Raw genomic sequence first — 27251 nt, 5'->3', positions numbered from 1 at the left:
GGATTGCTTGTAGATACATGATGAGGTGGATACCTTGCATGTGCAGGAAAATGGGATCACCTATTAAGAATAGAAAGATTCACCAATGCAAAGCATCTAGGAAGCCAATTGTGATTTTGAAGCTGGATTTAGAAAAGGCTTTTGATTCCATTGAGCATGAGGCTTTATATATGGTGTTGAGGCAGATAGGATTCCCGGAAATGTTTATCTCTTGGGCTAAAAGCTTGCTTGATACAGGGACCTCTACGGTGCTTGTGAATGGTGTGCCGGGAAGGAATTTCAGATGTAAGAGAGGGTCAAGCAGGGAGACCCATTGTCTCCTCTCTTGTTTGTTTTGGGTGTAGAGTTGTTGCAATATATTGTCGACGATCTGAAGGATAGTGGGCTCATAAGACTTCCAGTTTTAGTGATTCGGGAAGACTTTCCTATTGTGTAGTACATGGATGATACTATTTTGGTTCTAGAGGTTGATCCTGCTCAACTCCAAATTCTTAAGCAAGCATTTCAAGATTTCTCTATGTCCACTGGTTTATTTATTAATTTTCATAAGTCTTGCATGCTCCCTACTAATATATCAGATGAGCAAGTACAGTCTCTTGCAGCTGATTTTGATTGTATTGTGGGACATTTTCCTTTTACAATTTTAAAGCAAGTTAATCAGATTATTAGGCAGTGTTTGTGGAGGAAAAAGGATGTTGATTCATGTGGTCACTCTTTGGCTTCCTGTGAGATTATCTGTAAACGAAAGGAAAAGAGTGGTTTAGGAATCATGGATTTTCAAAAACAGAATGAAGGTTTGTTGATGAAGCACTTGCCAAGTTTTATAATAAGGAGGTTATTCCTTGGGTGCAGCTTGTATGGCAGTATTACACATATGAAGTTCCCCATGCTTCAAAGTTATATATGTGGCTCTTTTTTGGTGGAAAGATATTATGCAGTTGGCTGAGAAATACATTCCACTTTGTCGAGTCTCTGCTGGCAAGGGTGATATGGTTCTTTTTTGGTCTGATTTGTGGCAGCATAGGCCAATGCAATATTTGTTCCCTAGACTTCACTCTTTAGCACTGGATTGCAAGGTTTCTATTGGAGAGTTTTACTCAACACCTGATAAATCTGAATTCTTTGAGCTACCTTTATCTCAACATGCTTTTTTTGGAATTTCAAGAGATGCAACATCTTCTTACTCAAGATCAGCTTGATCATAATGTGGCGGATAAATGGTCTACTAGAGGGTAGATTCTCTTCAAAGTTATATTACAGTCATTGATTTAAGGATCTCCCTGATGGTAACATGTTTAAGTGGATTTGGAAGAGTAAAGTGTTGTTATACGCATCAAGGTTTTCGCCTGGTTATGGTTAGTGATAGACTTAATACTAGAGATATGCTTCGAAGGTGGCATTGGAATGTCTCAAATGTGCTTCATTGTAAGCTATGCCCAGCACATGTGACAGAGGACTGGCTGCATTTGTTTTTCTTCTGCAACTTCAGTGTTCGGATCTGGAATTACTTACAGATCGAATGGGAGCCAGGAAAAAACTTTGAATATGTTTTTTCAGTAGCTAGGAGAAACTTTAATAAGCCGTTCATTTCCTAGGTGGTCATTCTTGCAGCCTGTCATATTTGGAACAAAGAAATGAAGCTATTTTTCAGGAAGTGCTTCCTTTATTTCGTGGTTGGAAGAGGCGTTTTATTTTGGAGAACACTTTGCATAAGCATAGAGTGAAGGATAAACATATCGACAGTCTCTTAAGATGGATTGATTCTCTAATCTGATTGTTTTTCCTTTTTATTACCTTGTAAATATTTGTACAATGTTCTTATTTTATTAATAAAATATTGTGGGGCGTAAGCCTTATAGTCCTTGCTAAAAAAAAAACTTAAGAATTATGTCACCAAAAAAAATGCTATCAACATGTCAAAACAATGTGCTCTTAACAACTCTATGTTTTTCTATTTTAGTATACCTATTTATAAACTAGAAACCTCTATCAATAATCGTATATCATACAATTCAGATATCTCTATCAAGATATATAAGGATGAGCACATATACATATAATCTATGTTCATGCAAGTGACAGAAATTAGTACAAGGAGACATCTGAGAGGATTTAATTTGGTTGAAGTATATATTTTTAAGTTTGCATGTATGAAAACTAATGAAACTTTTGTAAGAAAATACAATTTAACTTTGGAACCATATAGGACATACTATGTATAAACAAAAAAGGTGAGTTATAGACAGTGTTTTAGTATAAATAGTTATATTTATCTTTGAAAAGCCTAGTCGTAACGGACTAGCAGGTGTGCCAAATGTGTGCGTATGCGTGGCTGAGCAGTTGTGTGTTCAATCGTGTGGGTTATGGTGACTGGTTTGGGGGAGAACTAGTGTTACATAGGAAAAGCAAGATTAATCAAACAACATACTAGTTATATTAGTTATACTTATCATTAACAAGAGCAATAAAATTAAAGACTTGGTAGGAAGTCTTTTTTATGAGTCCCCTGTTTAGGGTCCTCGCTAGAGATGCCGACCATATTTGTTCATTAATTTGATTATATCTTCGAATATTTAGTGATTTTGATTACAAATACATATGGAGTTTAACTTGATACTACATAAATAGGCTAAATAACTTTTGCTTGTTCGGATAATTTGTGTGTTTAATTTGGTAAATGTCACGAGGTTAATTCATACTCTCCTATTTATTTGTAATTCATACATTAATGCTATTGGCACGGCGCGCCACAAACAACCGAAACGAGGTGGCTAGGTTTTTGGTAGACGGAAGTTGTGGAAGGAAATAATCGAAAGCCACAATAAGTTGGATCTATTGATTGTATGCATTGGAGTTGGAAGAATTGTCATGTGGCTTGGCATGGACAATTCAGTTGGCACAAGAAGGATTCCACTATCATCCTTAAAGCCGTGGCAGATTACGAGACTGGATTTGGCATGCATTCTTTGAAATGCCTGGGTCGTAATGACATCAATATTGTTCAACGGTAAGCGAACATGATTGCATTGCGTGAAGGGCCACAATTATAGTTTGAAGCAAATGGCCACAAGTATAACCATGGCTATTATCTTGCCGACGACATCTACCCAAGGTGGCCAATATTTGTGAAGCCGGTGGTCAAACCCAAAGGTAAGAAACAAACCCGATTTTATAATTGTTGACGTCAGAAACCCACTGGCGGGCAGAGACGGGCAACACCGTAGAGCCGGGAACAACTAGGGCTGCGGCTGGCCCTAGTCCCTCTGAGCGACGGCCCGCAAAGCCTTCTGGTCGCACGCACCGATGTTTATCACAAGGGCGTGCCACCTGACCTATACCTCGGTCGGAAGGTGTGGATGATGCCTCGCTTAGTTTCTGCGGGGCACACACGTAAACGTTAAATACGAGCCTCGATCGGCTCTCAGGTTATCCTGTGAATCAGCTCAAAGAGCCGATCCACCCATGATTCAGACAAGGTGTCCGAATATATGGTGGTCCTGCTTGATCAAGGTAAAGCTTATGAGATCCACGACGATGTGGGGTTTTCACCGCATAATCGGATCATCCTACTCCAGGTTGGGCCTCGCGGCCACGCACGGTGATCGTAAGCCGATCCTAAACAAGGCCTAAAAACCAACACGAGGTTGATCCTCGGAACGTCCTGCTTAGGGCCAACGAACGACACCCTACGTGCCGCTGGATCCTCCCCCCCTTTGTAAGGCCTAACTATTGCGGATATTAAACTAATCCTTGTAGAACAAGGAGCAATCGTAACGGATCAGATCTACTAAACTATGATCAAGCGGGTGCCGCCCCTACGCCTAAGATAGGCGTAAGGGCGGCTAGACATGCAAGGGTTGCACTACGAAAGCATGTAATATGAAGAACAATGCTAACCCTAACATGTCTAAGATAACTACGTTGCTCGCCATCAAAAAGGCTTCAGTACGAGCAACACATGAACAACGTAGGCAGGCTTGTGCTGCCTAGATCGCAAGATGCGATCTAGGCAGCATGATGCTTACCGGTAGAAACCCTCGAGACGAAGGAGTTGGCGATGCGCCGAGATTTGTTTGTGGTTGAACGTTGGTTGTTGTTTATTCCATAAACCCTAGGTACATATTTATAGTCCAGCGGACTTTCTAATGTGGGCGTGCACTAAACCGTGCACGAGATAAACTCTAACTTTTAATCTAGATACAATCTACTATAATTAAAGATACACGGGCAACCTAGCCCAAACTCTCCGTGCGAGGCCGTTTCATAGATCTTCCATGTGTAATCTTCCAAGCCCATCTTGATCGCGGCCCACCTCTGACTTGGTCAAATTCTGGTGATAACACATGCCCCCCTGGTTTTGGAAATGACATTTCCAAAATCATTATGCCTTACTTTCATCGGGTCATGTCGTGGCATCGCCGTTGCAGTATCCTTTATCATCTTGTCTCCTCATATTTTGCAGTGAGGAGGAGTTCTCCGAAGTAGCGTCGTGACAGCTATGATGCCGATAATGAAGGCAGCGAGGATTAGTGGCATAGCATCAGTGGTATGCAAGCAATCGGCTCTCCTTGAGCAATCGGTTCTTTATTAAAAACCCTCCTTTGTTACCGAAGAAGCGTTTCCAGTCAATCGTTTTGCCGATAGTCAAAGTCACACGATCTTCAAAAAAGGAACCGATGGCATCGCATCGGTCTCTCTCATAAACACACTGGGCAACGTCGAGCTAGCCGCCCTTCCAAACGGTAACCCGCGACCTCCATCTGAAAAGACAGAGTCAGATCCCCAAATCGCCGCCTGAGCAGTTCCAATCTACCACCACCTACACAGATCTCGACCGCGCTGCTTCCAATTTCTTCAACGCATCTCATGGCGGAATCATCCAATACCGATACCACGGTTTCCGGACTGAAGGTAATCCTCAACCTCCTCTCACTGTTTAACTTGACATGGGATTAATGCAAACACCTGAATTAATGCCTCGCCCCGCTACTAATTTAGGTTTCAGACATTCTTCTGCCACATCCTTCTCTCGCAAATTCGATGTGCCTCGGTCCTCGTTCTTCTGAGAGCCCTGCCCTGTTAATTTCGTGCGAAGCTAACAAAATCCCCTTTGTGAGCCAGAACCTAGATCTGACTTCCCGGGCCGACCGCTCGCGAGCCTGGCCTAATCCCCCTGAAGGTTGGGTGGCATGGTACAATAGGGTATCAAAATCCCACTATGCCACTTGGGAGACCATAGGGATAGCCGATGCCCTGTCATTATCGCTATCTCCTCTTGAGAAGAATGAGAACATCCTGAAAACCATCGGCTACTTCTGGTCTGATGCACTGAACTGTTTCATGTTTGGTCATGGCCCTATGACTCCGACCCTGCTGGATGTGGCCATGATCACAGGGCTAGACATTGCATCCCCCAGCCCTTCTGCATTCAAGCTGCCAAAAGTCCCTTTCACTCTCTCCTCTAAAAAGGGTGTACCAGTGTGGGCGCCTATCTCAATCGCTATATGAAAACCAAAGGCCCCGTGACGGAGAGGGAGCACACGAGCCTTCCCGAATTTCCGGTCGGAGCACTTCATATTCTGCGGTCCATCACTTGCTCCCACCAAGAATTACCTCTCCCTGGCCTATGAACTCGCTAAAGGCACCCAACTCGGCCTAGGCAAACTATTCCTTGGAGAGATTTATCGATCCCTTCAACTAATGTCTGTCAAACTGTTCTCTCGCAAAACAGTTAAAACTGGCGGCCCCTGGTGGTTCATTCAGTTGTGGGCCCAACTATACTTCCAAAACCAAATTCCAGACTTTCCCTCGCTGACCACCTGCACCTTCCCGGATGCAACTGGAAAGGAAATCCGATGCACCAGTTACGGCCAAGCCCTGTATGGTCTCCCGGGCAGCAGGCTGATCCCCAAGGAAGCAGCAGGGTGGTTTAAGATTTTCTTCCAAGGTTTGGACAACCCCCTGTTCCACCCTTACACTGAATCGGCAAATTTTGAGAACCCCGTCTCTTTCCGATTGGATGACTTCGCCGATGACGCCAACACACAGCACTTGTACTCCCTCATGATTCGTCCTTGCTTCCTCCCTGTTGGCATGAGTACCTCGAACCGGATCATCAAGCCTGGTTATGAGTGTTATCAACCAGTAGTAGCAGCTCGACAGCTTGGTCTTGGACAGGTGCCTCCACACTTCTTCTTACACCACCTGACAGCAAGCAGAGCTGAACTGCCTGACATCCTCACTGCCCAAAGGTGTTATACCTTCTTTGACGCTTTGGCCATACCAATTCCCCATGACCTCCGTTTCTCCTTCACCACCGATGGTTTTGAAACTTGGTGGTCTATGTGGAAGACCCACGTCTTCAGGAGGGCCCTAGGACCGCTGCTGAAGGAGCTTGACGCCGAGTATGATCCCCCTGCAGACCAGGTACTGTCACTTAAGTATTTCTTGTAACTGCCTCATGGTGATTGTCTGTGACCTGACTCTTTCTCCTAGCAGCAACAAGATGGCCCGGCTCCCACACAAGCCGACGGTTCCCCTTTCGTATTTCTTCCTCCGGCGCCAGTGGTTCTCTTCTGCCAAAGCTCGCCACCCCTGAAGAAAGTCATAATGCAGAGTCAGCTGATTTCACCGAAATCGGCTCCCAAGAGCAGAGCATCTTCAGGGCCAGTTGCCCCCCGAGCCTCAACTCAGGCGAGGACGGCGGTGAGGAAAGTAGCGGCCAGGAAAACCCTGAAGCGTAAAGCTCCGGCCCAGGAAAGCTTGCGAGTAAGTTGGTTCAGACCCTGCAGGCGCTTGTCCGCTTTCAAAAAATTTGTTTATAACACGCTTGTATCCTTTCCTACAGGCCTCCACTGAAGGACCCTCCAGCGGGGCCGAAGAAACCAGCCAGGGAGACTCGAGTTCGGGTGATTCCGAGAGGTCCACTACCCAGAGTCAGACGGCTTCGCCAGCGCCGGCTTCCAAGAAAAGGTCGATCACTGAACCCCCTGCTTCTCAGGCCCCGACCAGATCGGGGTTACGCACGAAGCACCGCTGTGTCAAAAGGGCTCGTAAGAACCCACGAGCCTCTTCATCAAGCCAGGAGGTCTCAAATGTAATTATCTTCATGGTCACGCTTTCATGTTGTCCCGTTATCATTTGGATCGGCTAATCATTTCCTCTTGCAGGCCGCGGAAACTTCTAGCGGAGATGTTGAGGAGGTACCGAGGCCGTCCGCTACTCTGGATCTAGCTACCTCGACGATAGCGGCTGCCCAAGTGGCTGACCCACCCGAGTCCACGGAGAAGCCGATTGTTACGGTGTCGGCTGTTCCTCCTTCCTTGGGAGAGGTATGTCTCCCCTCCTTGGCTCCATCAATTCCCCATTGTCTGCTAAACTCACCTTGTTTGCCCCATCAGGGTTGTGATCTCTCGAGCTTACTTACGTTCGACCCAGAATCCATCGAACCAGCTTCTTCCAAGGCAAGTGGAGAGCCGAACCCTAGTACGGTCCATGGTCCACTCCAGCGTCTCAAAGACTTGCTTTCTGCCTCAACTGAGATCCTAATTGAAAATTCCGAGGAAGCCAAAGGCATCTTCGAGGATATCCGGCCTCATCTCCCTATGACCCTGCAAGTGAAGCTCTGCCGCTGTTACCTTGTCGGCCTTCAAGTCAAGGGTGCAAACGGCTCGCCAAAGGATTACTCTTCGCCACTCCCAACTTCCGCTGAGAGCCGACATTGCCGAAAAGTGTCGACGGCTTAATGAGAAGAAGGCTGCCCTGGACGCCAAAACGGACACTTCTGCCACTCGCGCCGAACTCGAGACCCTGCGCAAGGAGCTGGAGAATCTTGAAGAGAAGGTAAGGGTGACCAAACAGCTCATCCAAGACAAGGAAGCCCTTATTGCCCATTCTCAAGATGAAGCAAGAGGCCTCACAGCCGATCTGAAGACCGATCTGGCTGAAATCCGTACCCTGAGCAGTCAGCTGGTGACGGGTAAGGACGAGGATGACCAGGCTGAGGTTGCTGAGGCAGATCGCATCCGTGTTGACGCCGTTCTCGCCCTTGGCGTGTTTCTTCAGTAGGGTCGTCAGAGACAGATGATGTTTCGTTGTGCTTGCTAATATTTTTTTTACTGGCCGATGATTTTCCATCGGCTCCTGACATTTCCTTACCCATGCGTCACGTCTCGTCGATCATATGCCTCCCCGAGCCGAATACTGTCGGTGATCGCAGATATTGGCTTTGCATTATACCAAGGGATCCGTACTCGTACGCCGGCTCCGTTGGGATTCGTGTAGCCGACGTGGCTGCTGTTCGTTAGATCACCATTGAACCTAAGCAGATCGTGCGGTGAAAATAACCTTGGCCGACTGGCTAGATCGAAGCGCTCCATGAAGGTCTCGTGATATCCCTCGTGTAATCCTGGAGCTCTAGGCTCCGTCGGGAGAACGAGCATCGTGTTCGTACCAGCCGATGTATCATTTGTGCTTGGGTATTCCTTCAATAGAGCGATCATCTTACTCCTGAGCTGTGGATCCACCTTCTTGCTCGATAAAAGTTGGTCGCGGCTTGTCTCCATGGCCGATGTCGACTTCCTCCAGCTCATCGGCCGAGGTGAACCCATACCCCAGCTTTCCGTCTCCTGTGAGGTCGACGCCAAATACTGGGAGAGCGGGTGGCGCGGATAACACGGCCCGATCGCTAGAATCGGCCTCTACCTTGATCATCACTAGGACTTGGTGGCAGTGGCGGAGCCGATTGCGTGGGTCGGCTCCTTCTTCATTCTTGCTATGAGAGCAGCTGCCCTCATCATTACCCTTACCAGGGCGGTACCCAAGTTCTACCATGTTGATGCTGAACACGTGTCCTGGTTGACCCTGGGAACGGGTTCTGTGGAAAGAGCCGATGAGTTCGGCTTTGAGGACTGCCTTGATTTCGCCATGCTTCTTCTTGAGCTCATCAGGCAGGTCCTCGTCCCACCGGGCGTGCCAGAATGTGTTGACGTCAGAAACCCACTGGCGGGCAGAGACGGGCAACACCGTAGAGCCGGGAACAACTAGGGCTGCGGCTGGCCCTAGTCCCTCTGAGCGACGGCCCGCAAAGCCTTCCGGTCGCACGCACCGATGTTTATCACAAGGGCGTGCCACCTGACCTATACCCGGTCAGGAAGGTGTGGATGATGCCTCGCTTAGTTTCCTGCAGGGCACACACGTAAACGTTAAATACGAGCCTCGATCGGCTCTCAGGTTATCCTGTGAATCAGCTCAAAGAGCCGATCCACCCATGATTCAGACAAGGTGTCCGAATATATGGTGGTCCTGCTTGATCAAGGTAAAGCTTATGAGATCCACGACGATGTGGGGTTTTCACCGCATAATCGGATCATCCTACTCCGAGGTTGGGCCTCGCGGCCACGCACGGTGATCGTAAGCCGATCCTAAACAAGGCCTAAAAACCAACACGAGGTTGATCCTCGGAACGTCCCGCTTAGGGCCAACGAACGACACCCTACGTGCCGCTGGATCCTCCCCCTTTGTAAGGCCTAACTATTGCGAGTTATTAAACTAATCCTTGTAGAACAAGGAGCAATCGTAACGGATCAGATCTACTAAACTATGATCAAGCGGGGTGCCGCCCCTACGCCTAAGATAGGCGTAAGGGCGGCTAGACATGCAAGGGTTGCACTACGAAAGCATGTAATATGAAGAACAATGCTAACCCTAACATGTCTAAGATAACTACGTTGCTCGCCATCAAAAAGGCTTCAGTACGAGCAACGCATGAACAACGTAGGCAGGCTTGTGTTGCCTAGATCGCAAGATGCGATCTAGGCAGCATGATGCTTACCGGTAGAAACCCTCGAGACGAAGGAGTTGGCGATGCGCCGAGATTTGTTTGTGGTTGAACGTTGGTTGTTGTTTATTCCATAAACCCTAGGTACATATTTATAGTCCAGATGGACTTTCTAATGTGGGCGTGCACTAAACCGTGCACGAGATAAACTCTAACTTTTAATCTAGATACAATCTACTATAATTAAAGATACACGGGCAACCTAGCCCAAACTCTCCGTGCGAGGCCGCTTCATAGATCTTCCATGTGTAATCTTCCAAGCCCATCTTGATCGCGGCCCACCTCTGACTTGGTCAAATTCTGGTGATAACAATAATGCACAAACGGTGGCTAGAAAAGATGTGGAGAGAGCATTTAAAATTTTGCAAGCCCAATCTGCTATCATGAGAGGACCGGCTAGATTTTAGAACCAAGACAAGATTGTCTTTGGTACATCATGACCGCTTGTGTCATCATGCATAATACGATCATATATGATGATTGTGGTAAAGATGTGAACTACTCCTCTTTTTTTGACTTGATGGGGGTTCCTGTGCAAGTGTATAGAAGAGAACATAGAGTGACGCGTTTCATTGCGTCATATCATGCCATTCAGTTCAATGATGTGCATGATGAGCTTTAAAATAATCTCATCGAGGAGTGATGGAAATGGAATGACGAACAATGGTGCCTATTTTATTTCACATTTGTTCATTTTTTGAAAAACAATTTGTTGTAGTGGTGATGAAAAACTTGTTGTATTTGCTAGGAAGCGATTTTGGCTATTTTTGACGTGCGAAGGAAAAATCGAGCACGTGCTCGAGTTGTCATAACTCCTGGTCGGCAAACCTCACGCGGCCCAGTCCAACAACATCAGGCGGTCGATACGACCAGCACCCTTCTGAAACAGAACCTGGGCCGCCCTCAGAGGGCCGACGTCTTCCTGCTCCCATCTCGCCGTCGCGTCTTCCGGCGACCCTCTCCAGCGACGGCCCCGGCCATCGATCGCCGCCCCATCGTTCCCAGCTGCGACCAGATCGACGGCCACCCCGTCCGCCTAGCTCCACCTCTCGGCCATCGGCAGATCTACGCGGGCGACGACCCTCGTCCTCCGCCATCCCTAGCCATGGTAAATTCGCCCCTCATTTCCGTACATATCCTACTGCCCCTCAAACAATCGCCGCCGAATTTGGGGGCAGGGACGGAGTCAAGTAAGGTTGCATATCGAATGCTAGGTTTTTGATTGTGTCGGCGCATCCTACCTTGCGGTTCTCCCTAGCTGGCGCCCTTTCCTCCGTCTAGATCTCCTCATTCCTTGCACGCCATCGCCGCCGAAATTGGGCAGTCATCGGGTCTGATTAGGCCAAACTGGAAGTGAAGTTCCATTTCGAACGTTTTAGGTTGGGGAATTTGGTGCATGATGATTGGAGTGTCATTTTGAACCTATCTTTTCTCATTATTACTGGAGGCGATACTGCTATACAAATGAATGAAGTTGCAGTTCATTACGAACTTTCGGTTCATACTTCGTGGTTATACTTACAACATACCAGAGCAAGTATGGGAGGTCCTGGAAGTTGATCCTAAAATATAGCCCAATAGCTAAAAAAAACTCTAGTAGAACTTCACGAGACGGCAATATACTGTTTTCGAAATGAATCGAAATGTTAAGCCTAAATAAACATATAAAACATTAAGCTGTAAATACAGTTTCCGTTCTTGATTTCAAACTAATGAAAACCCTTTTCTGGATTCGGTAGACGTACGGCTTTATCACTTGATTTATTTCCTATTCAAGTGGTGAAGCTATGCGACACTTTCATTTGCAAGTCCAACTTGCAAGCCATATGATGTGCTCCAACAGTAAATCACCTTTCCAGGCTGCTTCTATATCTAGTTGCATGGTGTCTTCTGCTTATACCAGTCGAGGTAGTCCAAACAGGAGAAAGCTAATCAATGACATTAATATTGTGGGTCAAAGTGTTTCAGTTAGAGCGCTACACCTTTAATGGTTTAACGGAAGGTGGAACCAATGGTAGCATATAATTATCAAATGTGCTCATCACTTGATTTAGTTTGCCAGACTTGTTATCTTAGTTCTAGTTTGGTCTTAATTAACGTTAACTGGTTATGTCTGATCACCATGTGGGTTTCTCCCTCATGGGCAGGTTTATCACTCTAGTTTCGTTGACGATGACGAGACCACTAAAGCCTGTGGGTGTCCTTTGCTTCCACTGAAAACTCATATAAGGGGTCCAGCACCAGCCGCAGATTCAGGTACGGTTACCACCATTAGACACATTTAGTGATGTACTTCCATTCATGTGCGACCGATTATGCTGAACTGCTTATTTGTGTTGATGCTATTTCAGATAAAGCCGATATAGTTGATGAAGCAATAACTTTCTTCCGAGCAAATGTTTTCTTCAAAAACTTTCATGTCAAAAGCCCAGCAGACAAATTGCTCATCTATCTGACATCTTACATCAATATTGCCTTGAAAAGATTAGAAGGCTGCCGAACACTAGCTGTCGGGACCAAGGCAATCATTAACTTGGGCTTGGAAAAGGTCCCTGTGCCTGGGGAACCAACATTTCCTTTCCCTGGGCTTTTCACTCTTCCCCAATCTCAGGAGGAAGCAGGTATATAGCTCCACTACTTGAATTGCATGTGTGTATGCACTTTTAATGAAAGTATGCTAACTCGGTTCTACATAAGTAATGTACCTTTTGAGAGAGAAATAGTCTGTTGTATTTTATTTTGAACTGTGGACTATTAAGCTACACCTTAGAAGGGATCAAATCTAAGATCAGATTTTCCTTACAACCATGGGTTGTGATCCTCAATTAATCGTTGCGCTGTTTGATTGCAGAATTGTTGAGGAATTATCTGAAGCAGATAAGGGAGGAAACAAGTGGGAGGCTACTCAACTGCGCATACAGAACTAATGGTACTCCAAACAAATGGTGGTTGGCTTTTGCAAAGAGGAAGTTCATGAACATTGTCATCCTTTAGAGTGTAGGCATTTCAGCAGCAGGTTAGAGCTGTCTGTATAAATCCTGATTGCACTTGCATATTTACTTCTATGATGCTGTAAAGTTTCTCCAAAGGCCATAGTCATTTTACATCTCGAGGGAGGAGCCAATGATTCTTTTATGAAGGATATAATGCCCAAAACTCAATTCTCGTTTTGTATGAGTGGGTGCATGTTCTGCATCTATTGTGGTCTTTTCTGAAAACTTAATTTGGTTCCTGTGGGTCAGCCCTGAGGACTGTATTACCACTAACACAAGATGGAATATGATAATTTTGTTAATTATTTATTGCTATTGTTATTAATATTATTTACAGTAACCTTTGTCTCAGTTGCAGTTGCAAAACTCTTCCCAACGGAATAATTTGGATATGAGGACCTGGCTAGTTATAGAGGTTTTTTTACTAGATTATGAGATATTGAAGTGAAAACCTAATGTTACTCTCTATGTGCAACTGTTAACAAGCGAAGCATGCATATGTCCTGCAAAGATAGTGAAGTATCTCAACTAGCAGTTTGATACGCATGGTTAAGCTTTGAATGTTCTGGCACCACATCTGGATCTTGTTCGGAATTACGTCATCTCAATTGATTTGGCGTATCTTGTTGATATCATGCTTTGTCCAATGGAACATCAGTCCACAAGAAAGCTTCAAGGACGGGAAATCTTAGAATGGACATCCTGAAAATAAATTTGCGTTAAAGTTTTATGTGAACGTTAATTTTGGGTGAAATGTGGATGAGAATCCTATCAAACTACTTTTGTAGTAAATATATCTTGGGTAGGATCAGCTGAGGCTGTGTTAGTATCAACGTGTGTGCTAAATATGTCATAGTAGCCATGTTTCACTGAGTTATCCTACCAAACTCCTAAAGTGAATTCATCTATGCAACAATGAATACCACACTAGCATACCATGCAACTACACATACTCGACAATTATAATGGTTGGATCTATTTTGTACAGTAGCTGTGTACACTGATAGTTTAAAACTTTGACTATTCTTTCTTGTCTGGTTGGTAAGGGTAAGCTGCCATGCCATACAAATGGATAGTATGAAAGGCTGGAAGCTAAATCCTAGAGAAGTCCCATTCATGGTTTTTTCAATTATGGTCTGACATCTGGAATATTTACCATCCCAAGAGTCATTTGGGTTTTGCACTCTGGTAAGCATAGTTTCCACCTATGGTACGGATACAAAATCTAAATAAAATTATACAATGTATTTATGTATATGATCAAAGATAGCAAAGGTCATGCTTCTTAATCCATGTATCCAGTTGAAGTGGAACAGGGTTTGGTTTGAACAGATGTGATGGTTCAGACAAGTGGAACTGTTGAACTGGTCACTATATTACGTTGATGAGGACATGGGCCCTTCGTATTGATGCCAATTGAATGGAACTTTCTTTTTTGAATTTTGAAATTGTTCTCTGGTTCCAGGACCATTTAGAAATTTTAGAATGTGTTTGCTAATCCGTAATGTATCTTTCGTGTGACAAATGCTATCCGCACCATTGCTGCTTTTACAATTTTACCTTTCTTGGAAGACTCTCTAAACGCTAATAGCAAGACATAAGTGTTAATACCGAATGCTTATATATGTATAATTTCAGTCAAATACCGAGTACGCTTTATATGAGCTGACTTACTAGCATCAGCTGCATTGCTTTTACATCATCTAAACTAAGTTGACAAGATCTATCAATTGTATTTTTTTTGCTTGTCATGTTGGAAAGTGCCTTGCATGTGCGCAGTTACTAGTATCTTGAAAGAGCTGAGAGCTGAAAAATGATATGCAAATTGCAATGCCTAGTAGTACTTTAGCAAAAGAGAAGCTTAATGTTGAGCACAGTAAGGGCAGCCTGCACATATTTTTTTAGCGAACCAGCACAGCATGCATATAAATTGGGGGGGATTATGAATGGCAGGGCAATTCTCCTTTGGCAGGGACGGACCGGCAGCGTCGCCTCCGGCTGGCGCTGGCGACTCTCGGCCTCCATGCCAGAGGAGAACCGCACTGTGATTCTCACCCTCGTCATCGCGCCACACACCCTACCTAATAAACCCTGGACTCAATGTGTGTATCTTGGTAGCCAGATCGTCTTGTGTTGCATGCTCTCTGCAATGGCTTGGCAACTACCAATTTATCCTGCAAGGTCGAGAGGAAAGGCGAGGGAGACGAAATCTGGATATGCCTGGCATATGCTACCGGGTGGGAACTATTCTTGGGAAGCTTCTCTTTTAGCTAGCGGTGTGGTGTTGCTTGCACATGTGCCGTTCTAGCTTTGTACCATGGAAAGTGCATGCGTTGCATCGGCCGCCCGGGTTGTGTCATGCAAAAAGCCAAACCACTTTCCGATCTTCTTTGTGTTAGCAATGTATTCTCGATTTCTCAAAAGCCAAATTTGTTTTGTAAGCATCTCGGGCTGCTTCGATGGCTTATACTGTACTGAATACAATATAGTCCTGATTTGGTTAAAGTAGACAGTATAGCAGTGAAAGAGGTACAAACTTGATTTTGCTTAGTAGTATTTTTCAGGAACGTTTCTATAGATAGAGGAAGAACCAAATACTAAAGTCCACACAACACATGGAGACCAAGACCAAAAAAAGTTGATTCCTCACAAAAAAGACCCACTAATTTCCTCCTATCCGCCTCTTCGACGGTCGTGTCAAGAAGAAAGGCCTCCGTCCTCAACTTCCTCTTAAAGATCCTATTGTACCGCTCAATCCAAATAGACCTAAGCACCAAGAGGAAGAGGGATCACACTTGAGGCTTCAGCTTATCCGGTGAAGAGTCAAGCACCCACGGCACCCACTCAAGAAGCCCATCCACATACATCGGGGCAAAGAAAGGTGCGACCAAAGCCCTTGAAGACTTCAAACCAAATGGTCCCAGGAAAAGGACGTTGGAATAGAAGATGATCAATAGTCTCGGACTGTTGTGAACAGATAGTGCACGAATCATCGTCGGACAAGCTATGAAGAAATCTCCTCTCTCTCACCCAACACCGGTCCCAAGCCACTTTCCACGCAAACAAATTGAATTTAAGATTGGCTTTACATTTTCCAAGATGGATCATGCCAAGGCCATAGAGTGCGACCTTCAAAGAAGGCCAGATAGGCGATTTGTCCAAGAACTCTTTGGAAGCAGTCCAAATCCACGCGTAAACAAGTGAGTCGGCAATGTTTTCAACCAAAAGCATGCCAGAGATCTCATTCCAACGATGAAGGTATTGGACCAACGTCGGAACCGAAAGACCCGCAGAGTGGTCATGCACCCACGAGTGCGCTGGCAGCCTTGCATGATGGTAGGCATGTTTAGAGTTCGCTTGTCCACAAAATTTAGCAACAAAGTTGCTATCATGCCCACGCTTTGGTTATTGATCCACCCGTCTTTTCAGAAGAGACAAGATTCTCCATAAGTAGTAGTAGTGTTTTACCCAAAACGGGCTCAACTTTTAGTTAGATGGGGAGAAGTGGCATTCTAAATCCAATGTTTTTCAAATGTACAAGAGATCGATGGAAATGCTGGCAATCACATCACATTCCGTGTGCCAAGGTCCACGGCATCTCGCCGGTAAAGCAAGAGAAAGGTTGTCGCGGCCGGACATTCTCCTCTTGATGCTGGACCGATTCCCCTGTGCAAGCTTTCTGGTGGCCAAGAACGGCTAGCAATCGAGGAGATCAACAACAGAAAGGGCATCCCGATCTCTCCGATCTCGGAATAAAGAGCGCCAGGATTTTCTCTTGGCATTTCGTTGAGGCGAGAACCTTTCTTTCCCCTTTCTCCTTATGGCATGCCCACGATCCGTCGATCCACGGCGGCATCTCTTGCAAATGCGACGAAATTAGAAAGAGCCAGAGGAACATAGCATGTTCCCGGTGGATATGCTGTTTCCGGCAGCGCATAAATACGCGGCGCCGTCGCATCTCCTCCTCTCACCAACCAGCAAGGACGACGCCGACGCCGGCGAAGACCATAGCTAGAACAGAAACCCATGCCCGTCCAGTGGTTAGCGAGTGGGATTAGCGCAAGTGTGAAGTGACCCGTGAAGGTGCATTGCAGGGCAACTACTCCATTGGCAGAAGGATGGAGGTGGATCATTTCATCACCCCTTCCCATTGCTCGATCTTTTGTCTGTCTGCCAAAGGAGATTTGCCCCGCGATTCACCACCACTTGCTGCCTGCACGACGGTGTTGCTGCTCTCCTCCATTGAAGACCAATGTTCTGATGGTATGCAATGCATGTGTATAGATAGATCTCTTTTTTTAAGTTCTTGCTGGTTGCTTCAATCTCCGGCTGCCACGTAATGTAGTTTCTTTTTTTATTGAGAAATGCAGGAAGCCCGGAACCGAAGACAGGCCTCTTTATTTATGCTTTTAGCTACTTTCCACAGAAATAAGCATGGTAAACAAAACAAAGGGTATGGTTGTGTTGTGGGCTGACTCCGAAGCAGGTCGTCCTCACACGTACACGAAAAATCAGTTATGGGAGGTCCTTCACAAGCTTTTCCAGCTAACCCGAATAGGTATAACCCTTTGCCCCTTTTAGATTGCTTATATACCGGAAAAGTGCTACTGGATGGCCGACCACACCTTCCTATCACCACCACGTACCGGAGTTCATCCCGAACCCCTTTCCACCCCCGCCCCTCTCCTCCACCACAGGTACCCTTCCGCCGCCCATCTTCTTTGCTCGTGACCGGCATATCGAGCCGTGCCGCCCGTGACCGGTAGATCAAGCTCCGTCGCCAAGCGAGTGCCGCCGACAGACCTAGTCAAACCTCGTTCCTATCCAAGAGCTCGTCCATCACGACCTCATCCAACCCCGTCAGACACACATACATGTCGTGGGGCTCGTCCGCGGCTACCACCACACAAGCTCCGAGCTCCGCGTACGACCACATGGTGTTGTTGCTATCATGCCTACCAAGGGTATTTTGGACAGTTCACCTTTTTTTTTAAGATGACAAAGGCAGACCAACAGCTAAATTATTGAAGAGTAAAACTTAGAGCACCTCCAGCCGCGTCCCCAAAACGCGCCGGATTGAGCGTTTGGGGGACGTGTTTCGTTCGTGCCGCGTTTGGGGGACGTCGCTCCCCAGTCGCGTCCCCCAAACAAAATTTCGAAAATTTTAAACTTAACAAGATTCGATTAAGGGCCTCTTTGTTTGGACATTTGTGTGTGTCGTATGCAGTACATCTGTCTTCTTGCTGCAAGAAAAGCTGCTGTGTAGGAAAAGCTGCTTTTCTGTGTATTACTCTTTGGCAACCTAGCTGACTGTTTGAGTGTGGAGAATTATCTAAAATAACCTTAGATTCAGGAGGCTGTTTATTTAGCTCATTTACGTATAATAAATAAATATTGTAATTCACATTTAGCTAGCTTGCATGTTCTTGCATCTCATGGTGGCAGTAAATCCTGATGATACAATTGTGCGTAAACTTTATTACCATAGAGTTCCATAGAACAAAAGAGGGTCGAGTTGTATGATTCGTGGTTGCATTTTCTAAATAGTTATCTGATCAAAGAGTTACACAGACAACGCATGAGTCAGGATTGCAGGACCGAGAAAACCAAAGCATGGAACAAAATCACTACAGATCGATTCATACCCAGCACGTCTACGCGGCGGTCGTCAGTCCCGAACTCCTGATGCCACTCAAGCTGACCATGCACCAGGAGCGAAGCTGAGAAGAAAAATAGTCAAATCGGTAGCAGCTCACCCCGCGGGGCCGCTCGGGGCAGCAAATTGGATGGGAGGGAGATCAGGGAGGCGCCGCTCGGGGACGAGATCGGACGGCAGTTGGATACGAGCTCGTAGAGGTGCCGCTCAATCTTCAGGACACGGACAGAAAAGAAAGACAGCGAGGAGTTCGTCGTCGGGAGTGGATCGTCGGAGGAGACGAGATCGACCGCGGGGACGGGGTCGCCGGAAACGGGGTCGCCGGGAACGGGAGCTCAGCTGCGACCTCGAACGGCGGGGTACAGCATACAGGCGAGGTCAATGGCAGTCGCCGGTGGGGATGGCCGGAGCGGCAGCGGTGGGGTGTGGCAGCGCGTGCGGGAGCAGACCTTATCTGTATCACTCGCTGACTCTGTAGGATGGAAGGGGAAAAAAAAATTCGGACTAAGCACATATTTGGGCTGGCACTCGTTCAGCTCGGTGGCAGGTTGATTGTAATTTTGAGAAACGAAATGGGCAATCAAAAGCACCGGTTCGGGGCAGAGGAAAAAAGCTCGGGAAGCTCCTCCCACCCGTGCTTTTTCTTGTACGTGGGAAGGGCACCTGCTTTGGCAAAAGCCCACATCGCAGCCAATCCCTTTGTTTCGTATGCTCTGCTTATTTCTATGAAAAGCACCTAGAAGCCCAAACAAAGAGGCTCTAAGATTTGTCCAAACTTACATAGATTCGAACGAAATTTGACTAAATTTAAACTAAACCTAATCTAGAACCACTTGCGGCGGCCGGAGGCGTCGTAGTACTGCTGGAAGTTGTACATGTCGTCGGTGACGACCTCCTGCTTGACGCGCTCGTCGACGAGCTCGTCGATGGGCTCGTCCTTCACCAACCCGCTTGGTCCTGCCTCGCCGTCGTCGGAGAGGTCCACCAGCGGCTTGCCGGAGTCGCGGATGGACATGGCGATCGCCGCGTCGAGGTCGCCCTCCGAGCGTCCTTGTCGTTCATGGATGCCAAGAACGCCGCCCGCGGACACAGGCGGTCCTCGGGGTCGTCGGCTGCCGGCGATGAGCCGCTGCTTGCCGCTCGTACTCCGCCGGCGGCCGCACTGCGACGGTTCCTCCGGCTCCTCCTTCGCCTCCGACTTCGGGATGAGGAGGGCGCCGCCCGCCTCCCTTGCTGCCGCGCCGGTGCGCGGCCGCCGCCACGCCTCGTGTTGACGGGCGTCGCCGGCTCCTCCTTCACCTCCCGTTTGGGGACGGTGTAGGGCGCCGACCTGTACGACGAGGATGGCGTCGATCGCGTCGGTCTTGAGGAAGAAGAGTGCGAGGAGGACGAGTACGTCGTCCTTCTCGGCTGCCATAGAGGAGACGGCGGCGATGACGAAGGCATCTCCAACCTTGGAGCGCCGTTGCGGATGCCGCGGATGACGTTCTCGAGGGTGCGCCCCGGAACGCCCCAGAACAGGGCGCGGCCGTCCTTGTTCCAGCTGGTTGGGGCCGCCGACGAGCCCGTCGGTGCTGTGCATCTCGATGTCGTACTTCGCCTTGAAGTACGTCATCCACCAGGCGTCGTTGTTGTTGGCCGCCCACGTCGGATCCAACCGCTCCTCGGCGGTGAGTTGAGCCCGACGGGCCTTGATGGCGTCCCTCCATTGGTCCGTGCGCGGCTTCGGCGGCGGCGAAACGCCAATTCCGTTCACGACCATCTTCCAGCCGCCGCATGTCCCGCAGGACTGGATACCGGGCGTTGTACAGCGCCCACGCCTCCGGCACGGTGAGGCTGCCGCTGCCGAAGCCGTTCGCCGCGGCGATCTTGCGGGAGGACGAGCTCGACATTTTTGGAGCGGCGAGGAGAAGATCTGGGAGGGGGAGGCGGCGGCGACGAGAAGGTTTGTGAGCGGTGAAAACAGGGACGCCATTAACGTCGCTTGACCAAAGGTAGGCAACGGGGTTTTAGGCTTCCGAGCCGCTAACGCACCGGGCCCGCGTCGGTTCGCCTCGCTTTTCGTTGTGTCCGGCGTGCCCGAAGCGTCCCCTGTGGGACGGGGACGGACTCGGAGCGCCGGACACCGTATCGAAGCGCGCCGGACAAAAATGGGCTTTGGAACAGCTGAAACGGTTTTTTGGTCCGGCGTGCCCCAAATCCTTTGGAGAACAATTTGGGGACGCGGTTGGAGATACTCTTAGAACAACAACTATGTCCTGCACAGGCACAACACAACAAGCCGCAGTCAGCCCCACAACCAGCCCAAACAAACAAAGACGCCCAAAAGAATGGCTTGAGTTTCTCGCAGAAAATATTTTGTATGTGGATCGACAATGAAACGACAGCCCAATAGAAAATAACCCATCTAAAGCCCATCTAGCCGAGCAGGCCCATGCGGAAAAGCCTCTCAAATCTCAGCCTCTTTCCGGAGCTAGGGTTGCTGCCTTTTAACCCCGCGCCGCCACCCTGCAATCCCCTCTCGACGCCAGAAGCGCACCACCATCTCCTTCCCCGCCGCCGTCGCCGAAGCCGAAGAATCTGCCGCCATGGTCGCGCCCCTTCTCTTCCCGCCCTAGCTCTCCTCATCCCCGTTCCTTCTCGTGAGTCTAATGCGGTTACCTTCGTCTGTTGTTGCGTGTGTAGTCGACGGAGAAGAAGCGGGCGAACCCCATGCGGGAGATCAAGGTGCAGAAGCTCGTCCTCAACTGCTCCGTCGGGGAGAGCGGCGACAGGCTCACCCGCGCCTCCAAGGTCGCCATCACCCCCTCCCGTCACTCTTCTCCCTCTCTCTATCGCTCGGTTCCATGAATGGATCTTCCCACCCGGGCAACCCCATCTCATCTCGCTGTCGGTTCTTGCAGGTGCTCGAGCAGCTCAGCGGGCAGTCGCCGGTGTTCTCCAAGGGTAATGTTTCCGCGTCGGGCTCTGCTTTGTTCCGCTGTCTAATACCGGCAGTGCTGACGTTTTTGTGTTGGTCAGCGAGGTACACCGTGCGTTCGTTCGGCATCAGGCGTAACGAGAAGATCGCGTGCTACGTGACGGTGCGTGGCGAGAAGGCCATGCAGCTGCTCGAGAGCGGGCTCAAGGTCAAGGAGTACGAGCTGCTCAGGAGGAACTTCAGTGAGACCGGCTGCTTTGGATTCGGTATCCAGGAGCACATCGACCTTGGCATGAAGTAAGGCCGTCTTCCTTGGCTCTCAACATATCAATTTTATCTGCATTGTTATGGCAATGATACATCTGTGGTTCCATTGTCTTTAATTGGCTAGGAATTTAAGATGCCTTGTGGTATTATTCGTTCTGATTCTCTGTTGTTATTCTGTTGCGAGTGTCCATTTTCATGATATCAGCTAGGATTGGGCCTCTACGACTTGTTCTAGTATAAAACTGAATGATCTTCTGTGTGATTTTCCTTAGTTCTAGATGCCATGTTTGTGTTATGTTAGCAAATCTTCAGCTTCATTTTCTACTTTTCTTGGTCTTCTAGTCACTCACTCGGTATCTAGGACTTGGTGGCATACATGATGGTTATGTACTTCTAACTAAAGATGGCACATGATTGCCATTGTTAATGGTAATGCCAACTTAAAGTTACAGCGGGTCATGAGATCACTCAACATCAGCCACTAACTGTAGTATACATTCTTATATCAATTGAGAAATGATTATTGCCGAGTGTAATGCTTGTTTTGCAATTGCTTATTTCTGCAGTTTTTTTTATGTATTAAACAGTCCAGTATTCACTTTTAGTATTTCTCATGATACATTTTGATAGATTTCTGTTTGAAACATCCATTTTCAGCTATTGTTGTTCAGAAGTTTCGTAGTAATACATTTTCCTCGTTTGTTGATCGATTGCGGATGTTTAATTAGCTCTTTAAACACTGATACGAGCTCATTTGAATCCCATACTCATGCTCTGCATGTCCGATGGTGGTGAGAACTTTCTCTGCCAGTTTCGTACTAGCTATATGGCTGCGGAGTTTTATGGTTTCAGCAGATGCACTTATTCTTCATTGTTGTGTGCTTTTGAACTGATGCTTTCAGCGCAACCTTATTGATGAACCTCTATCATGTTCTGCAGGTACGATCCCTCAACAGGTATCTACGGAATGGACTTCTACGTCGTGCTTGAGCGTGCTGGCTACCGTGTGTCCCGCCGCCGCAGGTGCAAGGCTCGCATCGGGATCCACCAGAGGGTGACCAAGGAGGATGCCATGAGGTGGTTCCAGGCCAAGTACGAGGGAGTCATCCTCAACAAGTCGCACAACGCTTGAAATCTCATCTCTATGTTGCAGCTGTTAGAACCTTTATCCTCTTGTCGCGAACGGAAGTTCACCTTGCAAATTGACGATGAATTCTGTAGCCAGATATTTTACCTATTACCTACCTGAGCTAAAGGCTGACTTTCATTCCTTTGTGGTCGCCTAGTTAATTGGCCCAGCTCTTAATTTTTGTCGCCTGTTCATTTTTCGTCAGTTTGTTATTTTGTTCGTGCCGTTCTGGATTCCTGTCCTTGTTGAATTTTATTGCTACGTCAGTGTTGGTTTGATTAAACCTCGGAGGTGGTTCCTGAACACATTGGATAGTGTTCATCTGTTCAAGAATACTCCGTGGAAATCTTGTTTGGAAGTTTTTCATTTATCTTGAAATGTATGTTATGTTTTTTTACAATTAATACCATATATTTATAGTAGCAAATAGTATGTGCATGCCCAACCACCAATATCTTGGAGAAAAGCATCTAAGAAATATTTATTATGGATGCACTAGTTGGAATAAAAATATCGCGAGGATAATCCTCCTCGTGGAATTTTCATTGAATCGATCTTTCAAGATGAACTTTGGTCATAAAAATTAAGCAACAAAATCTTGGTTATATTAGTATGTAATTAGTATCATTGGATTTGTATTGAAAAACACTTTCTAATAATATTAATTTTATACAAATAATTTTTATATATTTGAAGTAATATTTAGTCAAACAAAAAACATGTAAAACGAGGACGTCTTATTTCTTAAATCGGAGGTAGTATTTTTTTAGTATACGTCCAAGCGTGACTCTTCGTCTTCGTTGGACTACTTCCTCGTCAACAGTACCCAGCAAGCGACTCTCCTACCGCGGTCTGCTAGATGTATTTAGTTGGCTATATATGATTAGACTCGTGTTAGTGCTTATACGGTGGTGATTTTGGCAATTAACCCGGGTCGGCGACTGCTTAATACTCAATGCGTACAACATCACCATGCAAGTCTCCATGGATCATCAACCTGGCTGTCGGGGTAGATGATTGCGGCCCATCGCGAGGCGCATGTGACGTTTGCTGCTGTCGATCGAGACTTGAAACCAGTTCGATTGAGACCTATCAATTACCCATATCTCATGTAAAAAAGAAAAAAAAACAATTTCCTATATCTATCTTGAGATTGTCACCATTAGTAAACCTTTTCTATACTCTAATTTTCAAAGCAGTGACGTGAAAGCGCGCCTCAGGTCAAGTTGGCAACATCTCGAATCGAGCTAATCTTCACCGTTTTCTCCTCTCCAATCAGCAAGACTCCAATCGAGCTTATCTTGATCCTCCTGCTAATCAGTGCATAGCCGGAGCACCAGTTTCAAAAAAATTGCTTGGCCGGAGTACAAGGTGGCCGGCCGCGCGCGGGAGAATCGAAGACGATGCAGCCATGCACACGCCTCTCTCACCTCCTCGTCGCCCTCGTCGTGCTCCTTCTTGTCCCGCCTTCGTCCACGCAGCCGCATGAACTCGAAGAAGAAGAAGAAGGCCTCCGCGACAGCTTCCTGCTCTGCATCTCCCGCCTGTCGCCGGGCACCGACGACCCGTCCGAGCTCGTCCACTGGCCGGCGGACGCCTCCTACCGACCCCTCCTCGCCTCCACCATCCAGAACCTCCGCTTCGCCTCGGCGCGGACGCCGAGGCCGTCGCTGCTCGTCACGCCCAGGACCGTCCCCGAGGTGCAGGCGTCCGTGGCCTGCTGCAAGGCCCACGGCCTCACGGTCCGCGCCCGCAGCGGCGGCCACGACTACGAGGGCCTCTCCTACCGAGCGCTCCGTCCCAGCGGAGGTCGCCCGTTCGCCGTCATCGACGTCGCCGCGCTCCGGGCTGTGCGGGTCGACGCGGCGCGCCGTGAAGCGCGCGCCGAGCCTGCGGTCACGCTCGGGGAGCTCTACTACGCGGTGGCGGAAGGGAGCGACGGGGCGCTCGGCTTCCCCGCCGGGATCTGTCCCACGGTCTGCGTCGGTGGGCACCTCAGCGGGGGCGGGTTCGGGCCGATGATGCGCAGGCACGGCCTCGCCGCCGACAACGTCGTGGACGCCGAGGTGGTGGACGCGGAGGGGAGGCTGCTGGACCGGGAGGCCATGGGGGAGGACCTCTTCTGGGCGATCAGGGGCGGCGGCGGCGGCAGCTTCGGCATCGTCGTTTCTTGGACCGTGAGGCTGGTCCCCGTCCCGAGCGTCGTTTCCGCCTTCACCGTCCGCCGGCTTGTTCGGCGAGGAGGGGAGGACAAACAAGCGATGCTCCGTCTTCTCACCAGATGGCAGGTCGTGGCACACACGCCCTCCCGGACGATCTCTTCGTCAAGGCGGCCATGGAGCCCAAGGTCGACGACGACGGCGAGAGGCGGCCGTTGGTGGTGTTCAAGTCACTCTTTCTCGGAAATTGCAGCGGCATGATCTCACAATTGAACAACCATCTGCCTGAGCTAGGAATCAAGCCGAGCGACTGCAGAGAGATGAACTGGATTCAGTCCATGCTCTACTTCTACGGCTACACCAACGGCCAACCTGCAGAAGTGTTTCTTGACAGAACGCTCCAACCCAAAGAGTACTACAAGGTCAAGCTGGACTACCTGACATCGCCAATTCCGACGGCCGGTCTAGCCGTACTGCTCGACAAGATCGTCGACGATCAGGGCGGCTCGATCGACATCGACCCGCAGGGCGGGAGGATGGGCGAGATACCGGAGTCCGATACGCCGTACGCGCACCGGCGAGGGTACCTCTACAACGTCCAATACTTCGTCAAGTGGGGAGGTGGTGGCAAGAACGTGTCGTCTGAGGAGGAGCATTTGGGTTGGGTCAGGGGGGTGCATCAGCTCATGACGCCCTACGTGAGCAAGAGGCCTAGAGCTGCATACATCAACTTCAGGGACTTGGACTTGGGGCAGAATATTGAGGGTAACACGACCTATGAGGACGCCAGGGCGTGGGGAGAGAAATACTTCAGGGGAAACTTCAGGAAGCTGGCAATGGTGAAGGCTCAGGTGGATCCTGGGCTGGTGTTCTGGAGTGAGCAGAGCATCCCTCCCCTTGTGGCAAAAAGGAAGAGGAGGCAGGGTGGATTGGTTTCAGAGATTTGACACTTCAGACGTTCATACGCTGGTTTGGGTCCCTTGCCGGTCTGTGTATGCGTGTTGTTTTTTCGATAAAAATAATATTAGTATTACGAAGATACCAATTACACTTTGTATCTACATCAATGAGATGTACGAAAATATCAAGAATGCACACAATCAAAAAAATAAATAACAAAGACCCACCGCGGTGATGAAACACTCGCAATAATAGCACTCTAACCACCACATAAGACAACACCTAGACTACAAATCTCCGCCCCCCCCCCCCCCCACACACACACACACAAAAGCCATGCTTTCAAGAAGAAAACAACCCACAAGTCTTATCTTCATCTTATCGAAAATCTTGACTTTTCATCACTAAGAAAGTCCGATTTCATAAAACAGTATAAAGACATACCTTGAGTTGTGACCGTGAAAACCACAACTCGGTACTTGATAAACACCACCAAACAATGCAGTCTATGTTGCCATCCGCTCTTGCCAAACCTACTACTGCAAGTCAACAATTTGTGTTGCATGTCTTTATCGCAATCAATACACTTCTCCACCATAACTTCAAAACCTCAAACCATATCCACCATGTATGTGTGTTGTATATACAGTTTGACATTGCATTTCGCAAAATTCCCACTTGAATGGTCTTTTACAGTGTTATTTATGTTTTCCATCTTTGTTACCTATATGCCTCGTGGAGCGGGATCACAACAACGGATACTGCTCGTAGTTACCTTTATTGACTGGAAACTCCAAATAAAGGCCAATATATGACCATTTGTTTAAAAAATTGATATATAATATTCCAGATATTTTTAAAAAGGTTAATTAGACATATGCCACTACGATTATTACATATTCGAGAAATACTACTATTCTTATCTTTCAAAAAAATGTTACTACAATGGCATATTTCGAAAGATGAAAATTTTGGTGGCAGTTCTCAAATACGAAATAATTGCAGTGCCATATATTTAATTAACCCGTAAAAAAACCAACTTGGCTATCTTCTCATTTTGGTGACGGTCTGTTAGTTTGGAAGCGGTTAGCTCTTGATTTTGTCCAGTACATTGTTTGCCTCATAGCGGATACGGCTTCGAGGGCAAAATCTAGAAGATGATTGAGTATCTTAGATTCTTAAGAAATGTGTGGCTTTTTTTATGGACGGTTCTCATCTTTTGAGGTTATCACTTTTCAAATCTTTGTTCATGTGTATCTGATAGATTTTCCTATTCTGTGTGACGATCAGAGCATCGAGAGTTTGTGTTTGTAGGAGTTCCATGTTTTGAGAGTAGTTCACATGTTGTGTTTGCTTACGCATTTTGCCAGATTTTCTGTTAATTAATTG

The 27251-nt window shown here is 47.7% G+C and overlaps 2 protein-coding genes and 1 pseudogene across 2 annotated transcripts; all 3 read left to right on the top strand.

Moving 5' to 3' along the window:
* Nucleotides 1-10736: 10736 nt before the first annotated feature.
* Nucleotides 10737-13140, top strand: LOC124686914 (actin-related protein 2/3 complex subunit 3). The gene is made up of 4 exons (XM_047220790.1): nt 10737-10946; nt 11986-12094; nt 12190-12459; nt 12690-13140. Exons 1-4 carry the CDS (start codon nt 10944-10946, stop codon nt 12830-12832), a joined length of 525 nt encoding a protein of 174 aa, XP_047076746.1. The 5' UTR covers nt 10737-10943; the 3' UTR covers nt 12833-13140.
* Nucleotides 13141-20986: 7846 nt separating this feature from the next.
* LOC124686913 (60S ribosomal protein L11-like) lies at nt 20987-22984 on the top strand. Its single transcript, XM_047220789.1, has 5 exons — nt 20987-21078; nt 21173-21280; nt 21391-21433; nt 21509-21704; nt 22614-22984. The coding sequence occupies exons 1-5, from the start codon at nt 21076-21078 to the stop codon at nt 22804-22806; spliced, it is 543 nt and encodes a 180-aa protein (XP_047076745.1). The 5' UTR covers nt 20987-21075; the 3' UTR covers nt 22807-22984.
* Nucleotides 22985-24093: 1109 nt separating this feature from the next.
* LOC124686912 lies at nt 24094-25995 on the top strand (annotated as a pseudogene).
* Nucleotides 25996-27251: the final 1256 nt, after the last annotated feature.

The sequence above is a fragment of the Lolium rigidum genome, chromosome 2 (assembly GCF_022539505.1).
Source record: "Lolium rigidum isolate FL_2022 chromosome 2, APGP_CSIRO_Lrig_0.1, whole genome shotgun sequence".
Taxonomy (NCBI): domain Eukaryota; kingdom Viridiplantae; phylum Streptophyta; class Magnoliopsida; order Poales; family Poaceae; genus Lolium; species Lolium rigidum.
Note: the sequence above shows the minus strand (reverse complement) of the source record. Positions and strands in the feature narration are given on the sequence as shown.

What these genes read in the sequence shown, in the direction of transcription:
- LOC124686914 (XM_047220790.1), top strand. An exon ending in AGCACCAGCCGCAGATTCAG is followed by an intron (nt 12,095 to 12,189) that starts GTACGGTTACCA and finishes ATGCTATTTCAG; the next exon opens with ATAAAGCCGATATAGTTGAT. An exon ending in CCAATCTCAGGAGGAAGCAG is followed by an intron (nt 12,460 to 12,689) that starts GTATATAGCTCC and finishes GTTTGATTGCAG; the next exon opens with AATTGTTGAGGAATTATCTG.
- LOC124686913 (XM_047220789.1), top strand. An exon ending in GTCGCCGGTGTTCTCCAAGG is followed by an intron (nt 21,434 to 21,508) that starts GTAATGTTTCCG and finishes TGTGTTGGTCAG; the next exon opens with CGAGGTACACCGTGCGTTCG. An exon ending in CACATCGACCTTGGCATGAA is followed by an intron (nt 21,705 to 22,613) that starts GTAAGGCCGTCT and finishes CATGTTCTGCAG; the next exon opens with GTACGATCCCTCAACAGGTA.